The sequence below is a fragment of the Pelodiscus sinensis genome, chromosome 2 (assembly GCF_049634645.1).
Source record: "Pelodiscus sinensis isolate JC-2024 chromosome 2, ASM4963464v1, whole genome shotgun sequence".
Classification (NCBI taxonomy): domain Eukaryota; kingdom Metazoa; phylum Chordata; order Testudines; family Trionychidae; genus Pelodiscus; species Pelodiscus sinensis.
The window spans coordinates 77,875,598-77,897,563 of record NC_134712.1 but is presented as its reverse complement, the minus strand read 5'-3'; the positions used below and the strand labels follow the sequence as shown (position 1 = coordinate 77,897,563).

The 21,966-nt window shown below is 41.5% G+C and overlaps 1 protein-coding gene across 2 annotated transcripts; it reads left to right on the top strand.

The window, feature by feature from the left end:
* Window positions 1–211: 211 nt before the first annotated feature.
* RIOK3 (RIO kinase 3) lies at window positions 212–19,196 on the top strand. Of its 2 annotated transcripts, XM_006117203.4 has the most exons (13): window positions 212–393; window positions 3,201–3,322; window positions 5,793–5,938; window positions 6,077–6,184; window positions 6,773–6,882; window positions 7,637–7,780; window positions 9,320–9,447; window positions 11,857–12,048; window positions 12,590–12,749; window positions 14,804–14,884; window positions 15,579–15,668; window positions 16,080–16,187; window positions 17,752–19,196. In XM_006117203.4, the coding sequence occupies exons 1-13, from the start codon at window positions 340–342 to the stop codon at window positions 17,854–17,856; spliced, it is 1,548 nt and encodes a 515-aa protein (XP_006117265.1). In that variant the 5' UTR covers window positions 212–339; the 3' UTR covers window positions 17,857–19,196. The 2 variants fall into 2 exon arrangements, with proteins under 2 accessions (XP_006117265.1, XP_075776981.1); XM_075920866.1 differs by lacking the exon at window positions 212–393 and having other exon boundaries at window positions 3,201–3,314.
* Window positions 19,197–21,966: the final 2,770 nt, after the last annotated feature.

Genomic DNA, 21,966 nt, shown 5'->3' with positions numbered 1-21,966 from the left:
AGCTTGCCGGGGTTGCAGCGCCACGGCAGGCTCTGGGGTGGGGGAAGGCGCGAGGGGGCACAGAAAAGACCACGCAGCATGGCAGTGGCAAATGGAACGTCAGGGACGCGAGCGGGGAAAGCGATGACATCACCGTCAGGAGGCGTTTCAGAACAACGGAAGTACTTCCCCCGACCAATGGGAGGCCAGAGCTAAAGGTCACGGCGGGGGGGGGGGGAGCGGAGAGAAGCCGGAAGTCCTGGTTTCATTGCGGGTCTGACGCTGCTCGGGTCTGTGGCTCTGTTCTCTGCCGCTTTCGTCTCCTCCCCCCGCGCGCCGCCCCGCTCTCTGGGTGCGCAGATGGATCCCGTAGGAGTCGCCGAGACCAGCCCGGGCCCCGCCTGGCAGAGCAAGGTGAGGGAGGCGGTGGCGGGACACTGAGTCCATCCCCCCCCCCCCCCCGGCGCTGCTCGTGGGGAGCGTCCGCTTAGGGAGGAGCCGCAGATGAGTCGCCGCAGGCCCCCGCTCTCCCCCCCCCCCCAGCGAGCGCCCCACGCTCAGGGCTGACCCGAGTCCCGCGGGGGAGGAAAGAGGGTGCCCGGGCCTCCCTCACCGACTCCTTCTAGAGCTCGGGAGAGAGGCGGTTCCTGGGGCTGGGAGCTGCCCCTCCTCTCCAGGGACGAGTGAGGTTTTAGGGTTAGGGCTCTGTAGGGAACAAGACTTCCTCAGGGGCTAGTCTGGCCTCCCGAGGCACGTTGCAGGCACAGAATGTCAACCACCTACTCCGGTAATAAATACACACTGGTTAGTCTCTGAACGCCTCGAATCTTTAGCCAGTGAACTAATTCAACGGGGTTTTACATCCCTAGAATCCACCATAATAAAGTCTAGTTCAGACCATCTAGGTTTATCGGTGAATTCAAGTTTCTACACATAACTTCCCCCCTTGCTGCCTCTGTATCAAAGGCAGCAAAGGAAGGGGAGGCAGGAGCCGGTGCCCACGGGGAGCCAGCTACCTGCCCTCCTCCCCCAGAGGTAAATGTAACCGCTAATATTTCAAGTGGTTACACATTTACACAAATATCCAATAATGGGTTAACGTCCCTAGTGGTTATTTCTGAATAATAAAGTAGATCAACTTTGCAGTGTGTCATTCTTCAAGACGCTCTATATGCCTTTTTGTATAAGTGGGATTTAACAAGTAAATTGCTGTTTGTTATGTTGAATGTTTTTTGGGGGGGGGGAGTTTAGCTAGTCTGTATGGCTTGTTTAATTAGGTAACTTGGTTTAGAATCTGTCACCCAAGTATACAGTTCAGGAAATCTAGTGTTGCTAGTAGCCACTAACTGTTATTTTTTTATTTTATATTACATACTACATGCTCCTTATTTTAGAACATCGTGGTAACAGACCATAATGGTGATGCCATAAGTCTATTCCCTATTTCATTTCAGCCCAACTCAGCTTTCACAAAGTTACCTCATCCTATACTTGTTTTCTATGGGGCTTTCTCCAAAATTAAGTGCACTGTAAGCACAGTCAGGGCATCACTAACACAACAACATTATTTTGAAATAGCGTAGTCTGTATCTATATAGCAGGCAGTTATTTTGAAATACTGTCAAGCTGAAGGATGTCTTACTCCAACTTCTGTAATTCTCTTTGTATGAGGAGTAAGGGAAGTTGGAGGAAGAGTGCTCTATTTTGAAATAAGTGCTGTGTAGACGCTCCCAATTTTGAAATAAGCTATGCAATTTGCGTATCTTAATTTGAGTTAAGCCCTGCTGTGTAGATGCATGCTCAGTCTTAGGGTTTTTTGGTAACTTGGAAACAGATCTGCATCATAATGACAGTGGGGGTGGAGCAAAGGAGAGCTAGTTATAGAAGTTTTAAGGAAATTGTAAATTTAGTGTTCCAAGGGCTTGTCTGTTAGAGTTAATAAACTTTGAATTTTTTTGGTAAGTTAAGGACAGCCAGCAATTCAGGAGGGTGCTATAATTGTAAATGTGAAACATTTATGTAACATTTAAGGTTTAATTTAATAAAATATAAGTGGTGTATTTGTGTGTATGATTTAATTCTTACCATTCCTAATGTACTGCAGCTGCAGTTTGACACAGGTAATGAGTATTTTGCAGTATTTCCTACCTCAGTCAGAATCAAGTTATCTAAAAAATGTTGTAGACTGCTGTTCTGATGTGTAAATTAACATTTTTTAGTGATCAGATTTAGTTAATTGTTTGACAGAATGTGTGAAGAAGTATCAGTGGGAAACTTGATGTAAATCGATTTTGGTGTTATTTTAAATCTCCTTGATTTAAATCAATCCACCCTGAATATGCCCTAAGCAATATTGAATGTACTGTCTTAAACTCTGAAAGATGGTGATGTACCTTTATTAACTTTGTCTTCACTGTAATGACACATGTTTTTAGACCAAAAAAATTTAAGAATGCCCACAGAAGGACATGCCCAGGCATGTTCAACTCTCACACAGCAGATTGTGTGCATGCCAATGAAGAAAAGGACATAGATGAAATTCGTAAATCTTTTGGAACATTTTTTTAGTGCACTATTTACTCTACATTGCCTGAAGAAATCAAGAGTACAGATCTTTTCTGTGAAAAAGAGGCTCAGAGTTGGTTGCCAAAACTGATGAGCAGACCTTTGTTCTACAGCCTTAAGTCAGCAGTGAACTGAAATTAATGTTTCTGTTCAGCTAACTGCTTGCTGGATAAAGTTCCTGTTGGACTCCTAACCAGTGGCACAGTACACTCACACTTTGACTCTGGGCAAAATTCTACTTGTGAAAGTCAGTGACAAAACTCAGATCAGGTTCAGAATTTAGATCTATGAAATCTTTTTTGGTTACATCTCAGATGTCTCTCTTGGTTCTGAGACAATGTGTTGTGGCTATTACCCATCTCAGAGACTGGAAAGGAAACATTTGGTTGTGATAGTAATTATTTGGTGATTTCCCCTACCCCACATGGGATTTTATATTGACTGACTAAAAGTTGTCAATATATTTTCCTCTCTATTGCCATTTGGCAAACACATCTTTCCTTTTTGATATTTCAAAGGGTATTGAAACAGCTAAGTCTGCTCTCTAGTTTTCACTTTTTCAGTCTAATATGTTGCTGAGAAGTAGTAGTGGTAGTTTAACTGTACTAAGTAGTCTATCTATCCAGTTGCCATATTTCAACACTTTTTTTTTGCAGTGTCCATGGGGAACCCCTAAAACTGCAATAGTATCATGTTCTCTTGCTGATGTGATGAGTGAACAGTTGGCAAAAGAATTGCAACTGGAAGAAGAAAAAGTTGCTTTTCCTGAGGTGGTTACGTAAGTTAAACACCCCTAGCTATAAATCCTGGGTATGATAACTTCTCCAGAAATGTACTGTGAAAACCCCTATATTGGTGCTTTTCTGATGTATGAATCACGTGGGTCTCTTCATGAGAGATCCTCTCATAGATCTCATTCTCTCCCAAATTCATATTTCTTTCCTAACTGTTCACTTTCATGGAGAGGGCTCTTCAGACTAGTGATTTTCTACCAGATTTACACAAAGGTCTTTCAGGGATATATCATCTCATGTAGATAGATATCTGCCTAGTTTTACAAACAGCTACATTAAAAAGCATTAGCAAAGTCAGCACAAACTAAAATTTTATATAAACAAAATAAGCAATGTTACAGTAATAGTGTGCTCTGACACTAATATTTTTAGGTGTGATTTTATAAACCAAGTAAGTACTTTTAAATGAGATGAATCTTGGGGTATGTAAGACAAATCAGACTCCTGAAGGGGACCTAGTAGTCTGGAAAAAGTCAACCATTGGGCATCTATGAACCATAGTTCAGGAACTATTGCTATAGAACTCTATTTTCTTTTGTCACTTCCAAAGAGAAGCTTACTGATGACAAATTACAAAATGGAAAAACTTATTATTATTTTGTATTGCCATAGTTCCTAGGAGCCATAGTCATCGACACTGACATACTAGGCATTGTATAAACATAGAACAAAAAGACAGTCCCTGCCCCAAAGATACATCTTTAGGCTTTTTCTGAAGCAGAGTAATATAGTTCTGGTGTCTCAAGTGCAGTACATTTTCTGCTGTCTGCTGGAGGACTTAACCAACCTCTTAAAGTCACACTCCAATATTTCTAATGCAAGTATAAGTGAATACAGGCAGTCCCCGACTTACGCGGATCCGACTTATGTCGGATCAGCAGTTACGAACGGAGCTCGCCCCGGAGGACACGGACTGCGGGACCTCGCGGTCCTACCGGCCGTGTACTCCTGGGCTTTCTCCGCGTCTCCCTGGTCTGCAGACCAGGAAGACGCGGAGCAAAGCTGCGGAGGGGCTCGGGCAGCGGGGCAGCCCAGGCGCGCCTGGGCTGCCCCACTGCCGGAGCCCCCCCGCAGCTTTGCAAAGCCTCGGGGAAGCTGGCAGCGGAGCAGCCCAGGCGCACCTGGGCTGCCCCGCTGCCCGAGCCCCCCCGCAGCTTTGCAAAGCCTCGGGGAAGCTGGCAGCAGAGCAGCCGAGGCGCGCCTGGCCTGCCTCGCAGCCCGAGCCCCTCCGCGGCTTTGCAAAGCCTCGGGGGAAGCTGGCAGCGGGACAGCCCCGATGCCCCGCGGCTGTCCCGCTGCTGGCGTCCTCAGAGGCTTTGCTCCCCGTCTCCCTGGTCTGCTCTCTGTCTCCCCAGCAGACCAGGGAGACTGGGAGCAAAGCCGCGGAGGACCCAGGCGGCGGGACCGCGGTGCATCTCGGTCCGCCGCCCGCGTCTTCCTGGTCTGCTGGGGGGGGGGGGGGGGCGCAGCTAGTACCCCCCCCCCCCCAGCAGACTAGGCTTTTCTCCAGACGCCTGTGGCAGAGCAGCTGGGGCGCTGCCGGTTGGTCCTGCAGCGCCGCTCTGGGCGCTACTGGACCAACCCGGCAGCACCCCAGCTGCTCTGCCCCAGGCGTCCTGATTCAGCCGCTGCTGGTCAGTTTCAGCAGCGGCTGAATCAGGACGCCTGGGGCAGAGCAGATGGGGTGCTGCTGGGTTGGTCCAGTAGCGCCGAGGAGCGGCGCTACTGGAGCAACCCAGCAGCACCCCAGCTGCTCTGCCCCAGGCGTCCCCAAGTCAGCCGCTGCTGAAACTGACCAGCGCTGACTACAGGAAGCCCGAGGCAGAGTTGCTCTGCCCTGGGCTTCCTGGAATCAGCCGCTGATCAGTTTCAGCAGCAGCTGACTTGGGAACGCTTGGGGTTCTTAAGTTGATTCTGTATGTAAGTCAGAACTGGCGGTCAGTTTCAGCAGCGGCTGAATCTAAACGCCAGTTCCGACTTACATACAGATTCAACTTAAGAACAAACCTACAGTCCCTATCTTGTACGTAACCCGGGGACTGCCTGTACATAAGAGGTAATCTTGGATCTTTTATAGTGAAGAGAAGAGTGAAAACAAAACGAGACTTCTTGTGCTGTTCAGTATTTTTGTCACAGGTTCCTTGACTTTCAGTGACCTCTGTGATAGCTTCAGCTTCTTCTCCTTCCCATTATTTTACGCAAAAGTCACAGATAGGTCACAGGCTTATGTGAATTTTTGTTTATTGCCTGCAACCTGTCTGTGACTTTTACTTAAAATAACCATAACAAAATCTTAATCATAACCAAAGTTAATTATTGAGAATGTTTGCATTTAAATGCAGTGTCTTAACGATTCTGTATTCAATATTCTCTGGAATAAGTTAAGGGGAATTCATTATTCTCTGTGCGTGTGTGTGTTTTAACAGAATTTATTTCCTTTTTTATTGTGCTTAGTGTTGCTGAAGGGCCATTTATTACAGAAGAAAATACTGACACCTCAAATGACTTAGTGCTAGCCCAGATGCTACAAATGGAGTTTGACAGGGAGTATGATGCACAGCTTCGACGTGAAGAAAAAAAGTTCAATGGAGATAGCAAAGGTACTAACATCTGATGTGACAGTCTTGTTAGAAAAACAAATACTTTTTTTTTTTTAAAGCCCCCTGAATTGATTGACCTGCAAGGGAGTGGTGAATGCATGTAAATTTCAAACTATCTAATTTGTTTTGTTTCCCAAGTCTCCATATCCTTTGAAAATTACCGAAAGGTGCATCCCTATGTGGATAGTGACAGCTCAGAAGATGAGGTTGACTGGCAAGATACCCGTCATGATCCTTATAGAGCAGGTACGGATTGCATTTACTGTGTGTACAAAATGTACTATATAGGTCAAGATTCTCAAAAATGCATCCTGAAATTAAAAATGAGAGATATTGAGTACTTGCACTTCTGAAAATTATGCTGCTTATTTATTGGGTGCCTAATTGGGAATGTAAGAGCCTAGCTTTAGGCTCCTATTTTTAGTGTGTTGGTCTCTGATTAAATGTGGCCTTTATAAAATTCTTATTTATTAAAAGTTAAGTTGTCTGTGGTTCTGTGCGTTGGAAAGACAGTGCATTGTAATGAAGATTTCAATTTCCAATATGTAGCATAGATACTGATTGGTTAGTCTTAATATCAGGATAATTGAGGTTACCTGTTTGGGGGATTTATGTATTCATCATCTGTTCATTCCCAGAATATGTGCCAGACTGTAACATAGGGCTTGTTTTATAACTCCCCAAGGTGTGCAGGATTCTTCACAGAAGGGATTTGTTTGCTTTTTAATTAATTAAAATAATGTAATTGACTTGCTTATTGTGGGCATCATGAAATATATTATACCTATATTTGTGTATACATAAATTTTGACTTGCATTGTTCGCTGTTGGCAGATAAACCCACTACTACTCCAAAAAAGGGCTTTATAGGAAAAGGAAAAGAAATTACCACCAAACATGATGAGGTTGTATGTGGAAGAAAGAACACTGCTCGAATGGAAAATGTAAGCTCCACCTTTTTATGCAAGCATAATATGTATAAATGTCTTAATTCAGTCAATATTTGTAGCATTTTAGAGAAGTGTATGTTGTTCAACCTGTCATTTTAAATGAAGATCGTGAAACATTTGGATCAGTTTTTTTGACAGAGATTAGTATTGGTAGAAAACTGAACTTCCAGACTGTTCAAGTAATAGTGTATGTAAGTGATACAAAATGTTTATGTACAGAAATAAAATATTTTATCACGAAGATATCAGTAAGTTCAGTAACAAAAGGGGAAAATCATCAAGCTTACATTGGTAAACATGGCTGTCATGTAATCCAAATTACTTAAAAACAGGAAAAAAAAATCTTTCCTGAGGTCAGGCAAACTGAATTCTTGTCACTTAGTGCTGGACATTGGCTTGTAATCTGTTTATCCTCAGCAATTTGCATTATCGTAGTTGCATCAAAGAAATTGGAAATACAGAAATGCATGCCAGTGCTATCTTTATAGGATAAGTACTTATTGTGAATGAGAGTAATTGCTTAGCTCTTAATTTAAAATGTATATTACAACCTTTTGTTAAAACTTGATTGGTTGAATGCTTGAATACTATCACAGAAGCCATTAACTGCAGCAACCACTTTTCTATTTCTGAAGCTAAGTATTGTAAAAGATGGTTCTTGAATATTGGAATCAAAATCTAGTTCATTTGCTGTATCTTTCTCTGTCTTCAGTAGTAGTGTTTTTGTAAATACTTTGTCTGTTTCTAGTTTGGACCTGACTTCCAGGTTGGAGATGGAATTGGAATGGATTTAAAACTGTCCAATCAAGTCTTTAATGCCTTAAAGCAACATGCATACTCTGAGGAACGTCGAAGTGCCAGACTCCACGAGAAGAAAGAGCATTCTACTGCTGTATGTTTTGATGCTGAGCCATTTTATATACGAAACCTTCTGTACCAACTTGCATGTCATTTTGAAATGTTTTTAAAAGAGTAATCATTTTGGCTAAACCCAGTGAGCAATGCTTGAATTAGGGAATTACTGAGAAGCTTGTATTAACTCTTCTACTGGGAAACTTTTGCTTTCTTCTAAGCCTTATGTATTGTGCTTAGATACTGTGATTGCAACTGCCATATAAATGCATGCAATATTTTGGTAGGCTTCCCAAATGAGAGTAATCAAGTTTTATTACCAGCTTACTTCGGGGATGTTAGAATTTAACCAGTTAACTGATCAGCATCAGCTTATCAATTAATGGTTAAACTCTGAATAGGATAGCTCGTTGAGTGGTTAACAGTGTAACCGATATAATTTTTATTGGTTACGTGGTTTAATATTTGTATTCCTGTTTTTATTTTGTAACATTGCTTGGGTTTCTATATCTTTTAATTCCTTAGAGCTGATCATGTACTTTACAACTAAGTATTACAGTAATTTACTGTAGTATTTAGTTAAGGAAATCCTGAGAAGTTGGGATTAATCCTAGATTCCTGGAATAGACTACTTTAAATTCTCTTAATAACTATAGATTTGGGAAGACAGGTTGACAAATTGATGAAGTTCAACTAGCATTTGGAAAACAGTCGATGTTCCTGATTGGCTGAAACAGTTGATTTTGGGAGGGAAATGAATTCTAGTCTGGTGTCCTTGATATTTTTGTTTTTGTTTTTGTTTTTGTTTTTTGTTGTTGTTGTTTTGCCTGAGTTAGGTAGATTTGGGCAGATCTTTTAAACTTTATCTGCCATGGTGTTAACAGTCAGTAAAATGGGTATAAAACTTCCTCATCTGAGGTATTTAGGCTTCATGTTTGTAAAGCTGTCAGACTCAAGTGTGAAGTGTGCTGGAACTGCTCTTCTCTGTGTATTACAGAAAATATGTGGTCCTTGCCCCAAAAACCTTAAATTCTCTGTAAAATTATGGATGTGAAAGGTTAACCAGTAAGCATCACCTTAAATGGGTGATGCTTACTGGTTCCAGGTAACTGGTGGAAGCTGGAGTAGCTCCCTGCCTGCCACCATCAGAAGGCCTGCCATGGACGGGCTGCTACAGTGGACCTGAGAGCCCTGCTGGCAGAGGCTGCTCTGGTATAGTTTGGGAGCTGGTAGAGCCAGTCCAAGTCTCCATGGGCCGGGGGCTGCTCCTGCTGGGCTGGAGTAGTCCCCAACCCGGATCCTGCTTTATCGGTTAAATGTTAGGTTAACTGATTAACTGGCATTTTACATCCCTAGTTTAAAAAAAAATAGTATTAAGTAAAGTAAGTCTTGTTGCTCTTTAGTGTAAAATCAGACCAACCTACTTTTGCTTTTTTTTCTCTTGGATTTGTTCATGAAAACACGTTTTTGCCAGCTGATTCAAATCAGATTATCCTTTAACTGAGAAATACCAGTAGGTTTAAGTGAATGTAGATAAATTGCTCACATGTTTACTTTTATTTCTCCTTTTCTTTTGTAGGAGAAAGCAGTGGATCCTAAAACACGTTTACTTTTGTACAAGATGGTCAATGCTGGGATACTAGAGACCATCACTGGCTGCATTAGCACAGGAAAAGAATCTGTTGTTTTTCATGCTTATGGAGGAAAGTAAGTATGTGATTGTCATGCTTTGGGGTGCAAACATGGGGTTGTCACTATTGCTTAGGTTTAACTGGTTAACTGATTAAGCAAGATCCTGCTCTCATCCCTCCAGGTAGCTGCTGCCACCCTCTCTCCAGCAGGAGGTGGCAGCAGGAGCCAGCAGCTGTGGCGGAGAGGGAGGTAATTGAGTCGTTGATGGAATTTCCATCGACTCGATTAGTTGATAAGTGGGGGAACTACAGAGCTGCAGCAGGGTTAACTCCCAGCCCAGAAGCTAACCCCACTGCGGCTCTGCCTTTTAAACGTATTAAGAGCCACTAGGCTCTTAATACATTTAAAAAGCAGACACGCAGCTGGAGGCACTGGAAGCAAGCCAGGAATCAGCTGATTCCCAATTTGCGCCAGGTCCCCCGCTACGCCTCTGCTTTCCCTGTTCCCCCAGACATGGTGCTGGAGGGAAATAGGTTGTAAGATGGCTCCCCCCAGTACAGCTCCTGCTCCTCTTCTCCTCTTCCCCCCTCCGGCTTGGAACTGCTCTCTGATAGAAGCAATGGGGGAGGGAGAGAGTGACTAGTTGAGCATATGCTTATCAGGTAGTCAACTAGTCACTTACATCACTCGGGTGTATTTCATCTTCTGCTCCTAGCCAGCAGCCATGGGGGCGGGAGGGGGGAGCTCCAGGTGGGGCTTACAGGGTAACCAATTACCCTTTCACGTCCCTAATTTCAGCCACTGCCCAGTTGGTTGAAGGAGCCAACTGACTCAGCGCCAACTGTCTTCGATTCCCTTATCTATCTAGTGATGAATGTGAAAATGGCTTCTGTCTTTACTTATCCCTCAAAGTTCAATGGCCTTGTTTCAAAAGGCAGAAAGTTTTCATGCTGTTCTTTCCTTCCTACACCCTTCTGATTTTATGTAAATATATCTTCCTTTGTGTTTGTTCACACCTTGCTTAATGTTATTGGAGACAGGAATATAGCTGCCTTCCCTCCTGTCTGGGTAAACTTGTATCTCTCTATTTGAACATAGACAATAAAGCATGATATCCAAGTGTCCTTATACAGTATTAATACATAGAATCTTTTCCCTAAATGGGGCATCTTCCCCCATCTTTTCTTGCCCCTTTATATAAAGTAACCCATTTTTGGCTGACAGTCTTCAGGATATATCACAGTATCCATAATTTCACCTACAAAATTCTAGCACACATTTCACCATGACGTTAATGACCATTTTGGTGTTAGCTTTCAAATGATATATCATGACAGCAGTGTGGGAGCTGTAGTGAATGTCAGGTGTGATGAGTTGCTGGCACAGAGCAGTGATCTATTACTGACACTGACCTTAATGGGGAGTATAAAAGTGGAAAGAAGCAGCAAAGGTCCACTAGCCCAGTATCCTGTCTTCTGACAATGGCCAGTGCCAGGTGCCCCAGAGGGAGTGAACAGAACAGGTAATCATCACATGATCCAGCCCCTATAGTCATTCCCAGCTTCTGACAAACAGTGGCTAAGGACCCCAATAATTGTTTTTATTTAGCGATGGAAACAAAGCATTAGAAGATTTTACAACAAATTAACATCAACAATTGAGTCTCTTCCATAAAGTGCTACCATTCATAAAGGTGATTAAGCACATTCTTAAAGGTACCTGAAATGTCCTTTAACCCTGCAAGAGGTCCTTGTACTCCTGCATCTGGGGTTGGCCTTTCCAGGTCAAAACAGTTTAATAGGCTGACTGGAGACAGAATCAGCAAAGCTAATAATTCTGGCATTGTCCCTTAACTCTTAAATGTGAGCCATTCTTCTTCTTCCTGCCTATATTCCAGAATAAATCAGTTTACATAAGAAACATATTCATGCGATAAACATCATCCCAATAACCAGGCCTACCATTATTATAGGGTAGCTCCATAATTATCATAAAAAGTTATGTAAAAATGGACTTAAAATTTTAACCTGGGTTTTAACACAATCCACTTTACAATAAACATCAACAAAGGGAAGAAAATAGACCATACAAGAGGGGCTAGTGGGTTGGTTGACTACAAAGATTTCCTCGTCTCATCTTTTACAGAGGTTGCATTTAACCAAGTAATGCTTAGACTATCAGTTCAATTTCAATCTAGAAATGAATAAACTTATTTGATAAACTTTCAGTCTTCCTAACTGAAGTTCTTCACAAGCTAATGCTACAATTAATTTAAGAACCAGGTTTAGCCAGGGAGCTCTGCAGTCTTTTTGTGGACAACTTCCATTAAAAATTTAACTTCAGTATTGTGTGCAATGGTTTTTTTTTTTTTCTGCGTGATCTTAGAACACTTTTTTTTTAAGAAAATCATTGATTGTGCTCCTAGACCTAGATGTAAATTAAACATTAATTTTGTCCTATGTTGTGGTCTTTTTCTGTCACAAGTACGAGTGATGAGGCTGATAAAGCTGTACCTCCAGAATGTGCCATAAAAGTTTTTAAAACTACCCTTAATGAATTCAAGAACCGTGACAAATACATCAAAGATGACTACAGATTTAAAGACCGCTTCAGTAAACTGAATCCACGAAAGATTATCCGTATGTGGGCAGAGAAAGAAATGCACAATCTGACAAGGTACAAAAATAGTATAGTTGGCATTAGTGTCTGACTGTTTTTGTTTTTCAAGGAAGTTTTGATGTGGGGGCCTTCATATATAAGTTAACTCGTACATGCACTAAGATGTGAGAATTTAATTTTATTCATAAAGTTGAGATACTACAATGTTCATCCCCTTATTCCTTATATGTTTTTAAATTCATGATTATGTAACTTGGAGTAAAATTAGCACATTTATTTTGTTTGTTGAGAAATTTTTAAAGTAAAGTGTCCACTATTGGTAATTTTTAACATCTGTTGCCAGACCTCTATTGTAATCACATCTTTGAAGCAACTAGTTTCTAACACTGAAAATTGCAATCTGAAATGAAACCAACAGATGTGTGGATTTCAAGGCATAATGTTGTTGGAATCCATTGTATGGCTCCAGTGCTTTCATGTGTATTCTATGTGAATTGCTACACTGATCCAGAATAATCTTGCAAAAGCATTTTAGAACTAGAGAAGGGCTAGTATGAATTTGACTTACTCTTGCAATTATCTATTTTCTGCTCTACAGAATGCAGAAAGCAGGAATCTCTTGTCCACAAGTGGTTTTGCTTAAGAAGCATGTTTTAGTCATGTCTTTCATTGGCCAGGATCAAGTTCCAGCTCCTAAACTAAAGGAAGTAAAACTGAATAGTGAAGACATGAAGAAGGCCTACTATCAGATTCTTCATGTAAGATGATGCCAATGTCTTTATTCAACATCTGCTAACAATTTGTGGTAGAGTAGTATAGCTAGCAAGCTGTATATTTGAATTCTTTACAGTATATAAAACTTCTGAACCTCCATATCAGCAGTGTTTTGCACTAGATATATTTTGTGGCATATGAATAAACAGATAAATCAGAAATTATGCAGTAGAGAAAAATTAGACTTGGAATTAACTTGGGAAGATAATCTTAATGCTGACCAGTGGCAAGCTGGTCCTTGGTAGAAAACAGCTATTCCTGGTTAAAATGTCTTAGGTTCAGGAAAAATCAGTCTTGGGAATTCTATATCATTGTGTACATGCAGAATTCATGTTCTCTGCAGATTTCTTTGTTTTCCTGTAGAAAAATGATTTTCTGATGGGAAAACAAAAGAAAGCCACGAGCAGTCACATGTCCCTCCCCAGCAGTGTGGGCATGTCACTTTAAGTTCCTGGAGCAATTTCTGGAGGGCCAGTCACTGGGGGTGGCTAGGGTTATGGTTGGTGGCTGATACCCTGTGCTGGGCTCAGCTGCTAGTCTCCCCTAGGCTGAGGGGATGGGACTTGTTCTTCCTCTTCAAGGGCTGGTGCTGGTTCAGACCCATCTCCTCTCCCCCTTTCCTGCCCCGATCACTCCTCCTCTGTGGGGGGGGGGAGGTCTGATTTCCCATGTGTCCAACCACTATACACTGGCACCCCCCACCCTGCTGGGATGCATACCCTACCAGGTCAAAACCATCTTAATCTGGAATCCCCATGTAGAGTCCCACTACCCTGCACCCAAACCCTCCACCCCCAGCAAATGTCTGTGTATCCAGATTGTCCCATACAGAGCCCTCTCGCCCCACACCTTGATCCCCACCACACTATGCCCCTCCACACTTGGATCTTGTCAGGCTAAGCCTGCCTGCCCACACCATGCTGGAGCTTCTGCATTTATTTTATTGACAGAATTTGCCAAATTTCAAAATATTGGGCATAAACTTTTTGGTGTAGAATTCCCTAAGGAGTAAAGAATATTAGCGATTTAGTGAGTGGCTCCTCTTAATTAGGTGTTCTGATCCTATATAAATGTATTATTTTAATCTCTTTAATATACCTTTGCTAAATAACATTTAAATGGCTCCATTAATCAAACAGTCTTGTTGATTTTTTGGGGGGGGGGAGGAAAGCAATGAGGTATTTGGGATGAAAGTTATTGTGGTTTAAAAAACAAAAACAGAGGAGAACTTTACTCTAAAGCCCTTTAACTGCCTCAACCAGTCTTGTATACCCATTAACGTGAGTGCTAGAGAATAAAATTATAGCTTTTAACCGGGTATTGTAAATACTTAATTGCTTTATTCTCCACTTCAGCTTGATCAAATAATACATTGTCAGCTGTGTACATACTCTCAATTACTGTTATGCCTTGTTTTTCTATAGTTCTAGTGAGAGAAACTAAATGGAAACTAAAAATTTCTTATAGTTAACCCTGAGACTTGCAGAGCTATACAGGTTATTTAAACTGAACTTAATCTGTCTGTGGATATAATGTAGATGCATAAACCTGTAATGAATAGTGTAAAGCTGAATCTTAAAGGTTTCTTTCTCCTAGTTAGCATTGAAGTACTTTGACTCTTATTGGTGAAGTTGAGGAAAAAAATACACAAAATGAAGTTGTCATGATTGGGTGAAAAGTCATCTGTGACTGCTTATCTGTTTGATAGAGGGTGGAGTAAAAGTGTAAGTCCAACATGCCTATCTGTCTGTTGCAGTGGGACTGGTGGACAGAATTCATATAAGTTCACTAGTTTTAATTCATTTCTTTACCATAACTGTTTTCCTTGAAATTCTGAACATTTAGTTTCTATTGAACAGGAGTAGAAGACTTGAGGTCACAATTCCTCACATTAACCGACTGCATGTAAACTTGAAATGTGAATACCACTTGGGGTGAAACAGTGCTTTGCTTTGGCTGGTTGTACAAATCGTGCTGATTAATAACCACTCATTTGAGTATTCTTTGCTTAATGGATCATTTTTTTGACCCCTCCCAGATGATGCAACAGTTATATAAAGAGTGCTGTCTTGTCCATGCTGACCTGAGTGAATACAACATGCTATGGCATGACGGAAAGGTGAGCATATTCTTAAGGTAGAAAAAAGGTGTACTTAATGTTGTCTATATGCACTATGTCAGGGGTGGGGACATGCAAAAAAAACAACTGTGAGACACATGCAGCCCCACAGTTACATGGTTACTTAATTATATGCATTTTAACATCAATAGTGCAGTCTGGGAGGAGTGTGGGGAGCATAAGGCTGTTCCAACCTTCCAGCCACAAATTGGGTCAGGGTGTGTGTGGGGGAGGAGTTGGAGTGTGGGGGTTGGTTTTGGGGCTGCAGGGTCTAGCTGGGCGGGCTTACCTAAGGCAGGATTCCCTTTCAACGTGGCAGAGGCAGGCTCCCTGGTAGGCTTGTCCTGGTCCCATGCTGCTCCTGGAAACAGCTGCACATAGCAACTGCTTCTAAGAGAGGCCAAGCAGCTCTGCGTGGTGCACGCTACATGCATCCACAGGCTCTGTCCCCACAGCTCCCATTTGCTGCAGTTTGCATTAGCAGTTGGGGCAGCATATGGAACTTCCCTCCTCTCTCCTGCACCTCAGGGCCACAGAGATATGCTAGCAAGCAGAGGCTTAGGGCTTCCGGCCAATGCCGAAGGGATTTGCAGTGGCCCAGATGAAATTAAGCAATGGGCTGAATCCAGCCCACAGGTGGGAAGTTCCCCACCCCTGCATGTGTGAACCAGTATATTTTTTCTGTTTACTTTAGATCTGGTTAATTGATGTAAGTCAATCTGTGGAGCCAACCCATCCTCATGGACTTGAGTTTTTGTTCAGAGACTGCAGAAATGTTTCACAGGTAGGGGTTCTGCAGTTGATTTTTGCTTGTGTTTTTTCTGCAGTTAAACTCTGATGTAAAAGTTTTTTTTGGGGGGGGGGAGCTGATTTTTTAATACATTAAATTGATAAAATCATCAGTTTCAGTTTAAGTGATAGCTTATCTATACAAATTCACTTGTAAATGCTGAATGGTGTGTGTTAGACACAGAAATATGATATTGGACTGAAATTTACTATAGAAGAAGAATAAAATAGTGCTCCTGGAATCAAAACCTGCTCTGGGACCATGATGCTTGGTTGTCTGGAGGAAAAAAGAGTCAAAGCTGAAGTGCTACTTCCATACTTGATTATTAATTGTAGTTCATAAAATGCACTGTGCAATATTTTATAAAATGTGGTTAAAGACACTGTAATCTTTTATTTTTAATAGTTCTTCCAGAAGGGAGGTGTATCAGAAGCACTTAATGAACGGGAGCTCTTCAATGAGGTCTCCGGTTTAAATATTACAGCTGACAATGAAGCTGATTTTCTAGCTGAGGTAAGATTCTCTCTCTGGTTGATATCTAGTTCACTTGAACCTCTTTAATTTGGCAACCCTTGGTATCAAGGTTTGCCAAGTTAAAGATTTTTTCCAGGCTAGGGAGGGCATAAGGGGGATAGGAGTGGGACACTTACTTGGTGCTCTGTAACAGGGTTGCCAAGTGTCCAGAATTGGCCCAGACAGTCTAGTTTTTTTTGAGCTTCTGTTCGGTTAAAAAAAACCCAGAAAATACTGGACATGCAAAATGTTTTTCTCTGATGAAAGGCTGCTTGGGACATTCTTCCTCTGCTGCGTCTGGTAGGGGTGGGGGAGCATCATTTTTTTTGTGCAGTTGGGGGTTTTGTTGTTGTTTTTTGTTCAACAACTTTGGTCCCCGAGCTGCTTTTTTTAAACTCAACCCATTTTTTTTCCCCACTATGTTCGGTATTTTTTGTGAAACTATCTGGCAACCCTACTCTGTAAACACCAGGCAAGTTTCTTGCTGCTCCCAGGCACCACCCCCGCCACTTTGGGAGTGGTGGGGGAAAAACATCCAGCAGAGTGCATCTCTGGTCTGCTGTTCCCCCAACTGGAGGGGGGAAAGAGTGGTAGCATGCAGAGCTGCTTCCTCGTCCCCCTGTCAGGGTCCATGCAATGAGTCTTCCTGAATTAGGGACACCTGGAGTAAGAAAGTTACTGTGTATTTGTCAATTAAGATCATCCAGCTAACTATCTAGCAGCCAGTCACAATCCTGTTTCTTCAATATTCTTGGTTGTCTTGTTAGGATAGCTGGTAAAAATATAATAAATATTAAATTCCAATTTTTTTAGGTTGACATAAGAGCAGAGGCTGATACTTACATATAACTCATATTTTGTTTTAATTAAGATCATGGAAAGAGTTCTTAACATATGATATGCAAATAAAATGTTACCAAAAGTTTGTAAATGAATTTGCTGGTCCCTGGTATCAAAAAGGTTGGGAAGCCACTGTATTAGAGAAAGTGGTGCCCCACACTAGCTCTTCACGGGCTGCAGACCAAAATACAATAGGACTGTACTACTTTAATCATAAAGCATGTGAGTGTGACTCTATTTACTGCTCTGCTAGTACCATCAACATCATGGAGAAGGTGTCTACTTACGATGAGGCTGCTCTGAACTCCACCACAACCATTCATGGAGGAAATGAGGTTCAGCAGTGGTAGATTAGGCTTGATAGAATTGACATGGAAGTGTTTTTAGGGAAATTCTGGTCACAGACTAGACTCTGAGGATCTTTCTCCCCTTTTAAAAACCATGTCCCGCAACCTGAAAACATTGTATGCACTTCTGTTCCATTAATCTGCTCAAAGTAGATGTTTCTTAAAATGTTGATATTTCTAAACCTGGCATATTCATATCCTTGATTTAAGCTGGTGTGACTCAATCATTGGAAACATTATATGTTAAGGATATGGATCATACTGTGTGCACCAGTTACTCCTCTAAACTTGCTGTTTTAACACAATATTTTGAAGCAGTTGCTTTCATGTCTGTTCTTTATAAAAAAAACTTAAGTGGATATATTTCTGTCCTACAGATTGAAATGTTGGAGAAAATGAATGAAGATCACGTACAGAAGCATGGAAAGAAGGTGTCTCCATTTTCAAGTGATGGAGATCCTCCAATAATATACAATGAATAGCACTGAGTGCATATAACACTTTAAAAGAAACAAGGTTCACTGCTTCTAACCAAACTAATGCAGTGGTAAATGTTAGCTTCCAAGGTCAAGGGAATGTGTGGTTGACTTGGAAAACCAAAAAGGAAAGCACAATGAGTGTACTTTGGTGCTTCAGTGTTATTGATCTGCAAGTCAGGCTCTTGGAATTTTTAGAATGGCACTGTGAGAATGGAATGTCATCCCCTCTTCTAATGTTCTGATTTAACCAACCTTTCAGTTACATTAGATTATTGTAGCTGAGTTAATAATATTTTACATGATTGAGACTTTAAATATCCTAGTTTTATTTTTAATAATTCCAGATTGGTGTCTACAGTGTAAATGGTAGGGAAGAGCAATAGTCTTCCTTCCCTTTGCCACCCCTAAAAACCATCTGGTTTAAAATTCTATTATATACACACAAGTGTAGCCCATTTTTCCATATTTAAAATTAAAAAGGAATTAAATTATGGACAGTAGTCACTTAAAAAATCTCATTTCTCAATATAACCATGTTTCATACTTTTTAAAACCTAGGCTGTTGTTTTTTGGTGGGGTTTTTTCCTTCATGTAAATGGAATGTGGTTTAAGTTGCCAGTCCAAATATAATTTGATGCATATATGGTTGTGAGCATGCCTGAACTGTCCAGAGGGCTGCTCTGGCAACATGGTAGCCTTCTGATGGCTGCATTCAGTTTGTGAAATGGAGCAGATAGCTATAATCTTTTTCTCTGTAGAAATCCTTCAGAGATTGCAGGCTGGCTAAAAATGGATCCTCTTCATTCAGACTGTTGAACTCTGTGGGTTGTACTTTGTACACTCTTGATTCAACTTAAGTCAAATTAGAAATTGTAACAGAACCAAAGGTGATTATCAGAATTGATTTATTACACAAAGGAACTGAGACAAGAAATAAAGGTGAACATGTATTGAGGTTTTTCTCCTGCTGAAGTAGGTCAAAACTCAAGAAAACTCCTGTGGGTTTTCTTTAAATACTTTCTAATCAAAATGTCAACCTTTGGTTTCTTTTATATTTTATATATAAACTTTTAATCCTATCTAGATTTTCCTAGAATTTGTCTGACAAAAGCTTTATTTCTGTGAAACAATGCATTTAGAACTGATTTTATGGGGTGGTACGAAATAGAAAATCTTGAAGCTAAATACTTTTCTGTATATTTTATTGCCCTTTGTGTAATGCTACTTGTTATCAGGCTGGATATTTTGTTGCTGTGTGTGACATTCTCACAGTGTGCTGTGAAAGTGGTGCTCTTCCTGCTGGAAAATTAAGGGTGAAGTAAAAACTTGAGATCTTGTGGCTATATTCTTGTGCTGGATAACATAAAGCAATTACAGTGACTTGAGTTAAACTTAAAAGCCTTGTAAGTAATAGGTCACTTGGAATTAGTATTCAAGGCAGGACTAAACTGTGTCAGCATCATTATACAAAGCAGCGTGATCAGGTGGCTAATACATCAGTCACCTAAGAAGATTTGAGTAATCTCGCCTCTAATCTCGGATGTTTCCAAAGGTTTAGTGACCATTGCTAGCTGCCTCCTTCTGTTTCCAAGATCCAGAGCATTGATTACTCCTAGGTGAATTCTGTACCAAAAATTTTCTACACAATTTCAAATTGTGCATATTTTGTCAAAATAACACAATATCACACCAATTTCAATTATTTTGGTAATTTTATTTCAAAATAGCTGTCAACACCTATGTAAGTATACAGACACCAAAACGTTTCAAGAAAAGTCTTTTGACAAATAGATTCCTTAGTAAACATGACTATTCAAAATTTTGCATTAATAATTTTAAAGTGCAATGCAGAACCTTATTTCCAGTGTCAGTCAGCAGTGCAAAGGCTTGGGGAAGAAGCTGAGGGAGAGGGAAGTAATTGCCCGGAAGGAGCCTGAGGGTGAACCTGGACAATTGTTGGGTATTGGCAGAAGTAGTATGGTATGAACAAGGTTTTTTGGAAGGGAGAGACTATTAAGCTATGTCTAGACTGCCCCCTCTTGTGCAAAAAAATATACAAATGAGGCGAAGTGTGGAATATCACCATGCCTCATTTGCATAACTAATGAAGCTCCGTTTTTGCGCAAAAGCCTTTTTTGTGCAAACCTTCCCTCTTGTGCAAGAGCTGTTCTTCCTGGGAAAAAAAGAGGAAGAACGGCTCTTGCGCAAGAGGGGAGTTTTGTGCAAAAATGGAGCCTCATTAATTGTGCAAATGAGGTGTATCAATATTCCACACTTTGTCTCATTTGCATTTTTTTTGCGCAAGAGGGGGCAGTTTAGACAGAGCCTTAGAGTTGGAGAGCCTCCCACAGACCCTAGATGATCCTTAGCCTTCCACATCATCAGGCACATCTGTCACTGTTCCCATGTGTCTGCCCTACTACTCTCTCAATTCAGCCAGGCATATCTGCACGTCCCCATGTAGGCTTGCTTCTTCTCCCAACTATGCCCATGTCCCTGCACACTCAGACAGGCATAGCTGTCTTCATCTCCATTTATCTTTGCACTCCTACTGCCCATTCAGCTAGGCAAAGCAGACCCTGCCAGGTATCCCCACTGCCATTCAGCAGTGGTTCTGTGGTTGTCAGCCCACTAGCTCCTGTGTCCCTCCCCCATGTGACCTAGTCTCTTTCCACCTTATCTCATGCCTCTTCACCTGGTTAGGGAGGCAGACAGCGTCTCCCTCTCCACAGCTGGCTACTACTGCCCATGAATCGGTTATCTTTTCTGGTGGCATATAAGCCTCTCATTGGCAAAAGGTGTAATTGCAGCTTCCCTTTTCCTCCCTGCCAGAATCAGTTATTCTGCAGAGGGTGTTAATATGATGCTTGTGCAATGGCACAGAATTCCCCAGGCATATAACAAACACGATAGGTCACAAAAATATACCATTACAGAATCACATCTTTCTGAAAAGCATGATTATAATGCTTTTTTACTACGTTCTGCCTACTGTTGTATTCAAATGGAATAAATGGGCCCAAAGTGTTAATATAACACTGTTTAATAGTGGTCAATGGATTGGTTAAATGAGGTTCCTGACTCCAGAGATTTCACCCTGCTGAGTACTATGGCACAATGCACCACTGAAAAATTCTTTTAACTGGTCAAGTCTCCAGAAAGGAAGGGGAATCAGTCAAAGTATTTGAAATGGAAATGTAAAGGCTTTCATTCTAATATTTTTGTTTCCCTTCCCTTTAACTGGAGAGTTTTTAAAAGAAAAAGACCCATGTTTGAATCTGTTAGATCAGTTGTGGCCAACCTGGGGCTCGTGAGCCACATGTATGTCTCCCCACAGAAGTTGCCCCAGCACCCCTGAAAACAGTCCCTGGCTCCCTGTGCTCACCGGGGTAGGGTAGCTGTCTGTAGTGGCCATTCAAAATGGCGTCTTTAAGATGGTGGCAGCCAGCAGGAGCCTCATGTGGCCAAAAAAACTTTAACTGTTTCTTAAAGGGGCAGTCCCCTTTTTTTTGCTTGATCAAACGCAGTGGGGGGCTTCTTTATTTTCTTTGCTTGACAACTCTTCTTCTCCCCCCCAGCTCTTTGTGCTATATTATTTTGGCTCTTTGCCTGTAACAGGTTGGCCACCCCATGTTGGATGATAGCAGAGATGATAACTCTCCTTTTGAGTAAAAAATTAGTTGAGGTAGGCTGGAGCTGTTGCTGATGTTAAAGTCCAATCCTATTACTTCTCAGGTAGTTGGTGGGGATTCAGTTGGAGTTGGTAGAGGGGATGATGATGTAATCTTGTATCTCTCTCTGACTTGATTTGACCAGAACACTCTTCGGAATTAGAAAAAATGAGATGTGGGGATGGGCAGCCATGATGGTGAAGCTAGCTCTTTTACTAGCTTCTATTCTATTGCCTCACCTGCTCCCATAAGGTCTTTCTTTAAGGATCCAAAAACAAAGTGATGGATAGAATAGCCTATCCCCTTTTGTCCACCAGTGAGGCCTAGTGTCCAACACACCAATTTTGGTTCATTAATTTCTGGTTCCACGCTTTGTTTCTACCAAGTATAACTTCAGCAGTTCTTGAGTTATAGCATGAGGTCTTTTTGTTTAAACTTAGTT

Excerpts from the sequence above, each read along its gene's own strand:
- RIOK3 (XM_006117203.4), top strand. The coding sequence starts at position 340 with ATGGATCCCGTAGGAGTCGCCGAGACCAGCCCGGGCCCCGCCTGGCAG. Across the intron at positions 9,448-11,856 it reads TTTCATGCTTATGGAGGAAA|TACGAGTGATGAGGCTGATA; the intron begins GTAAGTATGTGA and ends TTCTGTCACAAG. Across the intron at positions 14,885-15,578 it reads TGCTATGGCATGACGGAAAG|ATCTGGTTAATTGATGTAAG; the intron begins GTGAGCATATTC and ends TGTTTACTTTAG.